This window comes from Zonotrichia albicollis, chromosome 15 (assembly GCF_047830755.1).
Source record: "Zonotrichia albicollis isolate bZonAlb1 chromosome 15, bZonAlb1.hap1, whole genome shotgun sequence".
Lineage (NCBI taxonomy): Eukaryota > Metazoa > Chordata > Aves > Passeriformes > Passerellidae > Zonotrichia > Zonotrichia albicollis.
The window spans coordinates 5,266,189-5,279,872 of NC_133833.1; the positions used below are offsets into that span (position 1 = coordinate 5,266,189).

Here is a 13,684-nt window from a genome sequence, read left to right on the forward strand (position 1 = left end):
GCTCCCTGAGGAAACACACACCAACCACGCTCACAGTGCTGAACCCAAACATCCACACAGCAAGCCTGTCTTCTCCCAGCTGAGGAGCTACAGCTGGGAAAGGACCTCCACCACCCAGTGCCTGTCCCCAGCCCCCCTTTTCCAGCAGGGACACTGCTCCCTCCCTGGCGGGCCATGAGGCAGCGGCTGAAGAGCAGCTCATTATCCCTGACGCAAGAGAAACGCTGACTCGTTATTACAGCAACCTGCAGCCATAACTGCCGAGGGGCTGTGGCCACAGGCTGAGTGCCAGCAGGAACCAGCTCCCTGCTCACCCCCCACCTCCCATTATTACCCTTCTGCTCTCCCAACAACGGGGAAAAACCACCTCAGAGTGCTTTATGCCACATGCCAGACACCAAAGTGCACTCACTGACTGTGGAGCACACTGAGCAGCGTGCTGGGTGAGGGCTGTGCACACACAGGTACCAGTACAGGGACCCAGTGGGACACTGTCACATCCACACTGCCACAGGAAGACACCAGCTGATTTGTTCTGGCTTTCGACCCATGAAGTTGTAACCAAATCATCCTCCGCGTTTTGCAGACAAAAGACTCGGATGTCAGCAAAAAAAAAAGACCTCTCCAAGGTCACAGGGGGACTGGCAGCAGGGACGTGACCAGAACTCGATCACAAAGGCTCCCAAGTTGCAGGGCTGCACTGCCTGCCCAGAGAGGGACTGGGCAGGGAAGTGCTGGTGGATGACAGGATCAATTGGTATCTCTCATCCTAACCTGACCTGCTGCCCAGCAGGGACAATCCACGCAGGAAAAAGGTCCAAATTACACAGTCCAGCATGTAGTGCAAAGAGACCAGAGCTGCCTGACTCTCTTCTCGGGCCCTATGCAACATTTCACTTCAAATCTGTCACCTGGCTCCCCCTCAGAGGCCAAGGCAGTGCCTGCACAGGCTCCCAGGACAGTTACAGGACTCTTCAAAGCAACACTCAGCAGAGAAGGGGGTGAGGTCTGCTAGGGAAAAGCAGCAAAGCAAGAAACCCTAAACCCAAAGATTAGCATGGCCAATTTGATCCCTCCCAAAATCTTGTTTGCTTCCTGTTCCCCTCCTTTGTTACCTGCTGAGCAGGACTGGGGAGGGTCCACCTCTCAGTCAACCCAGATCATTCCAGCCCTCTCCAGCTGCCAGGTCCACGCTAACACCTCCCATGCCTCTAAACTTACTGTAAGATATTCACCCCCTCAAAGAGAAGCTGAAGCTTGAGACAGATGGGTCAATCCTAACATGATGTTGGCTAGGTCCCAAGACCTGCTAAGACCTGTGCAAGAGAAACAAAAAAAAGCTACCGAAGAGTTTAACCCAAATCACTTCCTCTGCAAAGGGATCCAGACCAGCAGTATCTGCTAAGGGGTTTTCTGTTCCCTGCCCAGAGGAAAGGTTAGATTCGTTCTCAGGCACCCCCATCACCTACACTGGCTCAAGAGCTGCAGCCAGTGCGAGCTCTGACATCAATTTCCCACAAACCACATAGAATCAAATGCTTGAAATAGGTTTCCAGTGTATAAACAGCTGTGAGTTCGGCGAAGTTCAGCTGTGGTGCCCCCGCTATCTTCATGTACTTGAAAAGTAATCACTGAGTTTCAGAGGAACAACTCTGGGGAAAAAAAAATCACCTATTCCAAAATCAGAGCATTATCTGGGATGAGTCCCTAACTCACTCCACAGCACACACCACACACCAAATGAGTACCTCAGTGCTGATGTTCAGTGTCCTCCAGATGGATGGGAGCAGGGCAGACCCAGCAGGGCTGTGACACCAGCTGGACACACAGCCACCAGCAGGATCAGCACTGTGCCTGGCAAAAACACCTTTCAGAGATCCACAGGGGTGCAACAGGGTCCAGGTCTCTTCTCTGAGCACCAGAGATGCCAAGGGGGTTCTGGGGAGCCTGACCAGAAGAATGAGAGCTCTCCTGCAAATCCAACACTCACATATGCACAGGCATACAAGGAATAACTGGAAGGTCACAGGCTGTTGTTTCTCCCATCCACTTATCAGTGCTTGCACTGGAGAGAGCAAACACTGGGTGCTCTCTCCCATTAACCCCTTCCCCTCATCTCCGAAGTGGAGAAGCAGCAAAGTGCTGCTGCTCCAGAGCACGAGTCCCAATATTCCCAATCATGAACTCAACAAGGGGCTTCAGAAAAAGTCCAAAGCAACTTAAACGTGCTTGATTACTCTTCCATGGAGCAGCTGGTGTCCCATCTCTCTGCCTCACATCCTTTAATGACCAGTAAGCCTGGAGTGATACCACTGGAGGCCTTAGGCCTTCCAGGAGAGCAACCCTACATGATTCTGGCCCAAATGATCACAGTCACCCTCCCTAAAGTGCTCTTTAAGCTACTGGATACTGAACAGACACTAAAATTTCTGGCACAATCAAGCAAAATACACATCTCAAAGGCTCTTGTTTAAATACAGGAGCCATTTTGGTGTGGCCTGGAAGCCAGCTGGATCCCACACTGTGGAAACTGATACAGGATGGTGTTTCCCTCTGACAGGGTTGTCCCTCTCAGAGCTGCAAGACACTTTTCTGCTTGTACATCAAGGACAGACCCAAACTCCAGAGAAGCTTTGCCCAAGGACAGCTCCATCTCCATACAAAGGAGAATCCATTCATGTACCCAGCAATCCAGCATCTCCATGAAAGAGGATCCCACCCCACCTCCTCAAACACATCAGTATCATGGTAAAGCCCCACAACACCACACAGGGATGCCATAAATCCTCATGAAAACCCCAGAAACTGAAAATTGCAAGGCTCTCTCCACTTTTGGGCTGCAGGCAGAGGGCTGAGCAGGGGGCTGTAGGATACACAAGGCAGCACAGTGAAGACAACATAATTAAATCTCTTAACTGAATTACAAATCATTAGACACACAGTCTGAGGTGTTGCCTCCCTCTGGCCCAGGCTATCTGCTTGGTTTTAATCAAGCACAGCCATTCCAATCACTCTCCAAACTCCATGCTTGCTTGGTTACACTCACTGCTGACAATTACATCAACTCAGATTTCACCTCCAATTGAAGCTAAGAGGGTTATCTTACTGCAATCTGCCACTGTCTCCTCCAAATCATCTTCACAATTGTCCTCACAGGTTCAATTTTGAAATTTAAAACCACGGCTCATTTACACCAAATTCCACTCTGCAGAGTATGCAAATGTCACACTCATCATTCCACAGTTAAAAAAAAAAAAAAAACAAAAAACAAAAACCCGCAAAAAATCAGCAACAGTGAGCTTGTAGAGCTCACCTGAGACTGGGAAACCAAAAGAAAAGTCCCCTTTTTGTTCAGCTCAGTGCAAGACCCTCTGCAGTGGCAGAGGATTTCTGAACACTCAGAAGATGCAGGAGATCATCGCTGGTATTCCCCCGAGCTCTCAAGGTTGAGCCAGGAGTTGGGAAGTGAAATTCAATATGATTACAGTGAACTCTCATGCTTTGTCACCTGAGCACATGGTGGAGACACCTCTGTGATTTGGTCTTCTCTATTGCTGGGTGGAACCTCGTGCACAAAACAAATCCCATCACTCTTCTGTTTCAGCCACAGTAAAAGCCTCCTGATTGCATTTTTGGGATGTGCTTCTTCACATTTCGGTATTTTCTGCTACAGACACATCATTTCTCAGCATCACACATACTGGTGTCACTCCTTACACTTAATTCTTCATTCCGTTTTTCACTCTACTTTTCTCCTTCACACAGCCTTGCAACTGCCCTGCCAACATGAGCCCACCTGGAGGTAACACAGCTACAGTAAAGTGCTCCAGTCACTCCTTTAGGTGACTCTTTTTGTGCTGAATGAAGCCAAGAGAATTGCTTTTTGTTATTGCGGTTGGCTTCATTTTCAGTAGGCTCGTTCTGTGAGGTCAGGAGAGCTGACACAGACTTTTTACTACTTGGAAGTGTAACCTTTCCAGATACAGCAAAGGCATAAAAATTGCAGAGAATCCTAAGGGTCCTGCAGGAATAAACTCAGTGCTTCTTTAGCAACATATAATAAAAAATGAAGGAAGATGTGACCTTGGAGAATCCAAAGAAATTAATTTCCTGTAGTTTAAGTGAAAGCTGGCTTATCAGACATTTGAGTGTTGCTTATTAGCTGTGAGTTCTCACTATTTTATTCTGCCACTAGCTTCATCATCTGCCAATGTGCAAACCAGATAGTTTGGTAGCTAAGACTTGGTAAAATAATCACTCATTCACATCACTGAAGCCACAAGCTTTCAAAAGCAGTCATAAAGAAAAACAAAATAAAAAAGGCTGTGTGATTTAATGTAGAGGCTGAATACATATCACAAATAATCTGCTTTAAAGAAAGTGCTCAGTATTTAGCAGCATACCCACCTCTGAGTTACCAGGCAGGTAAAACACCAATCTCCCCACACACCTTTTCTCTTACTTTCCCATCCACAAAACTCTACCCTTTCCTCCTTTTTGTGGTTTTTCCAATTTCATACTTGTTTCCCAACATATTTAGCCAGGAAAAAACTCACCTCTTGTCTCAGTTTTTTTCAGACTCCTTAAAAGCTACCTTATCCAGCCCTGAAAACTCTGTGTTGTGTCCGTGCATTCACACTGAGGGCGAGTCAAAGAAGTCAAATGAGCAGCAGGAAAGGAGAAGCACCCGGAGCCCCCTGTGCCGGCTCCCTCCGGCGCAGCCGTGCCCTGCAGACTGCAGAGTCACTCTGCAGGAGCTGCACTGGCCGTGCTCAGCTGGAAAAACGTGCTCAGCACTGTGCCCAGGACAGGCTCTGCTGCCTCCCCCGAGCTGTGCCCCCATATCTGAGCCAGGCACAGTGAGCACCCCCTGTGCCACCTGCTGGACCCCACCTCGGGCTCACACGGGCCCTTCTGGCCAGCAGGAAGGACACACAGCACGTTTCTGTCCCCTGTCCAGCTTCCCAATCGTGCTTTGACTCTGTGTCAAGGATCTGTGAGGTTCACCAGCCCCAGTCGAGCCCCCATTTCTCCTGATTGCCCCCTGGCTGCCACGGTCACCAAGGGATCACTGACAGAGATCAAACAAGTGACACTGAGGAGCACCAGAGATGCTTCTCCTGCATCCTCTTCCTCATGGGGCTCTCCTGGGCCCCATCAGCAGCCAGGGCAGCTTTGGGGAGGGACTGGGAGTGGAGAGCAGCACCTGCTAGAGCAGCAGGTTACAGACCTGCTCCCAGCCACTTCAAGGGGTGTCCAGCAGGAAGCAAATGTGCTTCCCTAGGAGCACAGGGCAGGGCACGCTGTGCCCACCAGCAGACTGCAATGTTTCTCCAGTTCCTCCACTGTACTCTGGAGGAACCAGGGAAACATCTTCTAGCTCAAGAGAGCAAAGGGCATTTGTGTCACCTCAGAGTGCCACCACAACCAGACTGAGCGGCATCACACCAACAACCATCCCCCTGACCACTTCTAAAGGAAATTAAGGTTTCCACCTGGCCTGCTGTGACAGAGTACCCAAACCAGCCAGGGCCACCATGGTCACCTCCAACACACCATCAGTCTGCAGCAGAGAACTCTACCAAACCTTACAAAGGGACAAAGGACTCTAAACCCAAAGTAAAAATAAAATCACAACCACCATAAAGCACTGAACCCTGCTGTGTGTTCCCATACAACCCTGAAACACAGGGAAGTGTCAAGGGAAGCTTCTGCTCCTAAGTCAGCTTTGCTCCAGAAGGACAGTGAAGGTAACTCACTGATAAAGCAGGTATTAGATGAGCCAGTTCCCAGCCCTTCCTCCCTTCTCCTTGCATGGCTCAGCAGAACATCCCCCAGCACACGGAGCTTTAATGCTGCAGGAAGAGCTCTTGATCCTGGCAATACACACAGCGAGTGTCAGACCAAAGCAGGGCCAAATGACCTGCTAAGGATGGCTCCAGCAGCTCAAGCAGCACCATCAGCCTGGTGCAACCCTGAAACCAGCAGAGCCACAACACATCACACACCAGTTTAATCGGGAAAGGCAACCCACCCACGAAGACCCCCAGACTTCAGGAGAAATGTGTGCTCTGATAGAGGAACAGAGGAAAGTTCAATTAAGAGGATCTTCTGGGAATCTCCAATTACAGGATGAGCTTCCCTTTAGAAACATGTTGACACTTGACCACAGTTTCCACAGCCTTTCCCAAAAACAAAAGTTTATCTTGCACAGCATTAGAATTGCTATCAGCAAACCTATTTCCACCAAATGCCTTGTGCCAGTTTTTGCTCCACAGCTGTGTGACATTCATGTGCACACCCACTTCTCTGTTTGCCAAGCAATCCAGGCCGACCCTGACCCAAAATTTTCCCCACACAGAAATCTGGCAATTGATTTATCCAAGGCCAAATTCAGTTGCCATTTGTTCTGGTCACCCATTAGCATTACCTAAATACACAAGTAGCTCTAAGCTCTCCCAGCACTGCAATAACTTCTTTGAAGCCCTTCTTTTCCCTTTCCTCTGACCTCAAGTCACGCAGCTGCATCATTTGATACAAGATATTCAGATGAACCAGTTATTTCAATGCAAGGAGGTAAATCTCCCATTCAGACCTCACTAACAAGGATCTGGACCTGCAGAATGAGTGGAACCAAAGCCCGGTTTCAAGTGAGAAAAAGGACAAATGCAGAGCTGGCCATGCTAGGGACCACCCAGAGCTTTAGCCAACCCCAGGAGACAACTTCTTGGCCATGAAAAGCTCCACCTGAGCAGCACTATCACCAAGGGAGAGCTCTGCAGGTATCACCAAGGTTGCATCACCTCTTTCCCCAAGCTCCCTGTGTACACAGCAAGCCAGGGATTTGTCAGAGCCAGCAGTGTGGAGACTCAGGCCCTTGGTAGGAAGTCAGCAAAGGCTTCAATGCTAAGATGACCAAAGGATAAGTAACACATTAAAGACCATAATGCAAATGTGTATCGCGGTTGGAAATGAACAAAGCTCCTCTGACCCAAGGGTAAGAGCACCTGTAATAACTGTAGGGCTTAAAACACTCAGCCTGGTCTGAACAGCAAGCACAACTTTCCACTAAAATGCCCATTCCTTATTTTGCCAAACAAGAACAACAACAGAAATGGTGCTGGAGATTCATTATAGTCTCAAGTATGTAAAGAGCAACCTAACTCTATCCAAGTCTGCATTTGGCATTGCTCTGAAGATAATTTCACACTGTTCGAGCACAGTAAAAAGATCTGGTGTCATAATCTGGAAGGGAGAGCAGAGCATTGCAGCCCCAGGTCCCCCATTTCCAGTCCTGCTTTCTGGACTCAATTTGTCTCCCCATCTAAACAAAGTCCTTCTGCTGCCCCAATCGTGTTGGAAATCTCCATGGCACAAGAAGCAATATAAAGTTTAAAAGAAGACCTGTAAGAGTAAGGAGATGGCTGGAGAGAATTGTTCAGCAATGCCTTGGACCTGGAAATCTGGAGCTGGAGGTTGCAGCAGAAGCAGGCACCGAAGCCCAGCAACCAGGGCCCATGAGTCAGCTCCCAGGAGCTGCGCTGCATTCCCCAGCCTTCTCTGCCCGAAACAAACAGTGCAGAACAGGGCAAAGGTCCAGCACAAAGCTGAAGGGCAAAGGTATGTGGGGGAGGGAAAACACTAAGCCTCACTTTTTTTTGAGCAACAAGTTCCAGTTACCCTCATCCTCCCCAACAAGATGGGATGAGTTACTCGAACGTGAGTTGTGGCACTGGAACAAAACAGGAGTTTGGAGAGGAAACTTGGGGAGGTGGTGGAGGCCTCCTGCTGCGATAGCAGCTCTGTTGCAACAGCCAGAAGAGCTCCACAACTACGTGCCACGACAGAGTGAGAATTGCCCAACACTCTGGAAATAGGTGTGTGCAGGACTACCAAGCTGGATACCTGAGCAAGCAAATGTGTCTACTCTGAACACGAAGAAATGCCAATGGTAAAACAAGCTTCCCATCCATCTTATCTCCTCTACTGGAGGCTGATTTCAAGGAAAGCCCTATGGGGAGTTAGTCAGCAAGGGGTGAGATGCTAATGAACCTTCCCCTGCCTTCTCCTCAGCACCGGTAGCCTAAGTCAGACTCTGCTCTGCTCTTCACTCTGCTCAGGCATAAAGCAACACGCACTCTCAACAACAGTCAGCTCACCCCGGTGCTTGCTGCTAGCAACTAAGGTGTGCCTTCTGGAAAGTGCTGCCTATCCACCCAGCACGTTTGCCAAACAGCATGCAGGAAACTCTGCTCAAGAAATCAAAGTACCTCCTGCATCTCCTCTAGGAAATACACCGCTTTCCTTGGCCAAGCACTTACAAGGAGAATTTTAAAAGTTAGCCCAGGTAAAACTCAGCGATTGCAATGCCAGTCATTAAAACCTGCGTGTTCTTACTTCCAAGATGTAAATGGCTTTAAAAATAAAGAAGTGCCAAGTGTCTTGATGCAACATTTCTTGAAATACATCCAGCAGGTTTTCAAAACGGGGTGCTGTTAACACCTGTCCTCACCAAGGCTTGCATCAGCATCAGCCCTGGTGCAGGGCACAGCGGAGGAGTACAACATGTTCTAGAAGGTCGAGCTGTTTTAACTGCAAGCCACACTGCTCATCTACAGAAGAACTGAAGAAAACACTTTGAATTTGGTTTATAGCCAGTAGTGCAAAGCTGGTTTTGCCAGAAAACGTTTCCTTCACTACCACAGACACACACTACCATCATGTGTCAGTCAGGCTGCTGGCTGCATTTATTTACATGATAAGAAGAGAACATGTAATAACGAGGGCATGGTCACACAGACCTTGCTACTAGATCATTAGAGAGTAAAAACGAGGCATCATTACAGCTCTGCAGCGTCCCTCACAAGCAGTCAGCAGTGTCAAGTACAAGCCCTACCACATGGGACAGGACCATGTGTACCTCAGGACTCAAAGGATTCCCCATCTCCTCTGACAGAAACTCACACAAATAAAAAGATAACATGCATTTTGTCAAGAGACCGTGAAAATTTTCTGGTGTGCTACTCCAGAAGAGCCTCAGCCTCCTCCACTCACAGCATCAGGTGTCTAACTCGACCTAATGGTTGCCCCACTTACTGCCAAGCCATTGTGCCTTCGGGAGGTTAAGAAGCAAGGAGAGGCTTCACTTCAAGAGCCCTCCTTCCTGAAAAAGCAGAAAGCTTTGCTCGCACATTCTATTATATTACAGGCTTCACTGCCAACTTTGAGCATAAAAATGCTGCAGCAGGTAGGCAAGACACAAGCTTCTAAAGGTAAATTGTAATCCATGAAAAAATGACCCTATTCTTCAGTCCCTGTGTCAGGCCCCAAATGGACTCAATTTGCCCAGCTGTGGCGTGTCAAACCGTTCAAAATAAGCTGCTGTTTTGGCCACCTGGAGGTGGATTTGTTAAACTCTTCCCTATCCATATTCCAACACGGACAGCAGAAACTAAAGATCTTGCAGGTGCCTGTTTTCCCTGAGCTCAATGCTTTTACTTTTATAAGCACCAATTCCAACGCAGGCCATTACAGAATGCGTGGACACCTAAGGAGAAGGTCTTGTCCATTAAATGTACTCTATGGGTCTATAATTAATATAATCATTACAAAAAAACAAGGGCTTTCAAAGCCTGTAAAACAAGTCATAGAGGGATCCCTTTATCTTTACAGAGCTGTCTGAACTACACTCTCTGGTCTCCTCACTACCTCTGGTGGATCAGGGCTGGAAACATTTAATATCTCCAGCACACAAGCACTGCACTGGGAACACAGCTGGATTATGAGCAAAGGCCTTGTAAGCTCTGCTGAGAAACCAAAGACTTGCAGTAGCTACTTTCCAGAGTTCAGAAGCTCTCAATCCACTTCAAGTGTAGAAAAAGAGTTGCTTTCCTTTGGTGATCCTCCTGGAGGTCACCACACCATGACAACTCACCTCACCAGCTGATTCTTTCACACAAATTCACGCTCCAGATCTTTTTTGGTAAGTGCCTGCCAAAACAAATCCTCCACCCAATGAAATGAAGACACAACATGAGCCTGCAAACTCTACGAGAAGGTACCTGGGTGCAGGGCTGCCAGGCAAGGTCAGCTGCCAGCCTGCCTCTCGTGGGAGCTCAGCAGCCGTGTTTATTTTACACGTTTTCTCTTCTGCTAATGAACACGCAGCAAAAGAAACAATGGCCCAAGAGAGGCGAGCCAGGCAGCAGCACTGGGGGCATTGCTGAAGCCAGTCGCTGCTGCCAAGCGTCCCAGAACACACCACCAACAAATTCCATTTTCTAAACACCTTTGGGAATACAGAGACAACAGTGCTGGGCCCAAGGACAATTCTGAGTGTTGCAGCATTACTCCCTTACCCTACAACTGCGTGGACACGCTGATGACACATCGTCACTCTGTCCCTCAAATAATCACCCCACGAGTTCCAAGGGCCCCCTGCTTGTGCTGGGCAGCTGCCTCATGGCTGCTGACTCTGACAAATCACACACCTTTGCAACCGATGAGGCTGGTAATGAATCCGGACACTCCTTACACAGGAGACTCAAACAGGAACACTCAACCTTGCAGTTTTGCTTTTTTTTTTTTTTTTTTTTTTTTTTCCTCGGGATCGTTATCTCAGAAGGCATCACAATAGAGTGCAACCTCCACACAAAGGAGCGATGTGACCAGTTTCATGTCATAACGCACGAGGCAAATGCAGACTGCGACGCTGTCCTGGATTTCCTTAAGCTTTGCTTATGTCCATGACTACAATGACAAACCACCAAACAATCCCAACACGGACTTCTACCTGGCACGATTAACTTGTCCTCTATACTTCCCATTAAGATGACAGCTTTCCAGGTGGAAATTGCATAGCTGTCCATCTCCCAGAGATCAATAACTCTGATGAATCACCATGCTAGGTGGTAACAGTTCTTACAAAACACTGGCACGTACAGTAATTGGGGATCTGATGGCACATCTGGCAGCGTGATTTCAGAGCTAACAGAGACAGGCAGAAAAAGATTAAGTCTTTCCCAAACAAGACGCTTAATGAAAACTTCTGTGCTTTTCTCTTGCTCCAGAGTCCCTTGAAGCAGGTACGAGAGGAGCCCAACACCCATCCCGACAGGCGAGGAAATGGTGCTCTGCAGTTTCAGCCTTTGCTGACGACAGCAGCGGGTTACAAGCGCAATTTGGACAGCGCAGCCCCTCCGCTTCCCTTTTCGGGGACCCCCGCTCCCCAGGCGTGCCCCCAGCCCGGGGCAGCGACCGCGCCGGGCAGAGCCGCGCTGGCCTCGGCCCCCGGCCCCGCGGCCGCCATGAGTCGGCAGAGAAAGGCGGCGCGGCCTGCGCGGGGGAGCCGCGGCCGCGCACACGTGGGCAGCGCAGGCCGCGGCCCGGGGAAGGGCCCCCGCGGGGGCGGCGGGGCCACGCTCCCGGGGGAGCCGCACGCCGGGAACCGACCACGTTGCCGGCGCTGCTGCGGCGGAATGCCGGGAGCGGGAGGGGAGGGGGGGGGCCGCGTGTCCGCCGCCGGGCCCGCCCGCCGCCGCCGGGCCCCCGGCGCCCTCGGCTCGCCGCCGCATGGCCGGGCCGGGCCGCGCTGCCCTCCCCGCCTCGTGGCCGCGGCCGGCGCCGCCGCTGCCCCCGCTCCCGTTGCGCCCCCCGCCCCGCCGCGGCCCCGCAGGCCGCGGGCGCGGCCCCACGCCGCGTGTGCCGCATGGCGCGGCCGCCCGGGGCGCGGTCGGCGGCGCAGCCGGCCCCCCCCGCCCCGCTCCCAGCGACCCCCGAGCACCCACCGGGAGGCGACTGCCCGTTCACGGCCGGCGCGTTCTTCGTCCAGGGGTTCACCTTGGGCGGCGGGGCCTCGATGAACTCCCGGCGCCCCGCGCCGCCCGCCTCGCCGCCGTCCTCCGCCTCGCCGCCGGCCCTCAGCAGGCTCTCCTTCTCCTGGTTGTTGCTCTCCTCCTTCTGCTGCTTGGCGCTGGGCGGCCTGGGCGCCGCCGGCCCGCCGTCGGGGCCCATGGGCGGCTCGCCCTTCTCCCGGCCGCCGTCCTGCGGCGGCTTCAGCACCAGGGCGCGCTCCTCGGCGGGCAGCAGCGGGGCCGTGCCGGGCAGCAGCGCCTCCACCTGCGTCGCCATCTGCGCGCCCCCGAGCCCCGCCGGGAACCCCCCGACCCCGGTGCCGCCGCAATATGGAGCCGCGCGGGGACCACGCGACTGCTGCGGGGGCGCGCACCGCCCGCCCGTGCGCGCCGCCGGCGAGGGGAGGGGCGGTGCTGGGCGCGCCCCCGCGGGGCGGCCAGCGGCGCGCACGGGCCTGATGCAACGCCCGGCTGAGCCGGGGGGGCGGGAGCAGGGGGGTTTAAAGGGCACCGGCCCCTTCCCGGCATCCCGGCCTCGGGAGGGGACAGGCCGGCTCGGGCCGGGGGTGCCGCTCCCGGCTCGGGGAGCCCGGGAACGGACGCACCGGTGTAGCCCCGGAGTGCCCGAGCCGGCTTTGACTGAGTCTCCCCGGCTGGCAGGGATTGGGATGAGCTCGGTCACCCACGCCTGGGGATAATGGGATAACGTGGTTGGAAAGTGCAGAAAGGGACTTGGTGCATGTCCTGGGAATCACGGAGTCACAGAAACGCTCAGGTTGGGTCATCTGGTCCCAGCTCCCTGTGTAAACAGGGTTGTCCCAGAGCACATGGCACAGCATTTGCACCCAGATGGTTCTTGAATATCTCCGGTGAGGGAGACCCCACATCCTCCCTACTCTCTGTTCCAGTGTGTTGTTCTTCCTTATATTCCAGTGGAACTTCCTGTGCATCAATTTTTGCCTGTGTCCTGTTCCTCAACACCCCCGAGAAGAGCCCTGCTCCATGTGCTTGGCTCCCCCCTTTAGGTATTTATACACACTGGTGAGGGAGAGACCACCTCTCATCCCCTGTGCCCAGCAAAACCTTTGTTTGAGTAGGCTAAAATATTTAATTGATCCCTAGCTGATAGAATGTCACTTGCTCATCACTATCATTAATATTCCTGGTATTTGTCCTCACTTCTTGCAGCCAGCAAGACAGCAACTGCAGACCTTGTGTGTATGTGCACATGAATTATACACATTTAAAAGGCAACTTGCATTGCTGATGCCATTTAGCACAACCTGCCTAATTCACAGCAGCCCTTACTTGATGCCTTTTTTTATTCAGTGCAAGCCTGTCCCAGCCTCTTCCCTCATCACAGCGAGCACACCACCCTGCTTCTGCCTGGAAAGGTTCATCTGGAAGTCCCGGCATGTCCTGCAGCCCCAGGGACACATCTATGCAATCCCTGCAGGAGACCCGTCAGCATGACAAGGCACTGAAGATGTAGCTGCCAGCTGCTGATGCATGGAGAAGGATGAAAAGCTGATTTCACTGTTGGAAGGAAAGAAGAAAGCAAGAAACAAACATGAGCTCAGCACAACATTTGGAAGGGCAACAGCATCAGGAAAGATCCATAGAGGGAGTCCCAGGCTGTCAGGGATGCTCCACTGAGACCATCTCAGCTCTCTGTGTGCCTCTTGGCTCAGAGAGTACCCTCCTGTGCCACAGCCTCAGGGATCACCAGCACTCATCCCAAATCATTCAAGAATTTGGCCAGTAAAATTCCATAAGGAAGTTTAAATATAACTCCAAAAGGAGGTCTGTTGGCCTGGCTGGCTCAATACCTG

At 51.8% G+C, this 13,684-nt stretch overlaps 1 protein-coding gene across 2 annotated transcripts in view; it reads right to left on the reverse strand.

Annotated features, from left to right (window-relative positions):
- The window catches only part of LARP1 (La ribonucleoprotein 1, translational regulator), a 43,909-nt gene extending 31,662 nt beyond the window's left edge, over positions 1–12,247 (reverse strand). For both annotated transcript variants that reach the window (XM_074552207.1, XM_074552206.1), the window contains exon 1: positions 11,787–12,247. In XM_074552207.1, coding sequence (XP_074408308.1) covers positions 11,787–12,129 — 343 coding nt within the window. In that variant the 5' untranslated portion in view covers positions 12,130–12,247. The remainder of the gene's footprint in view (positions 1–11,786) is intronic.
- Positions 12,248–13,684: the final 1,437 nt, after the last annotated feature.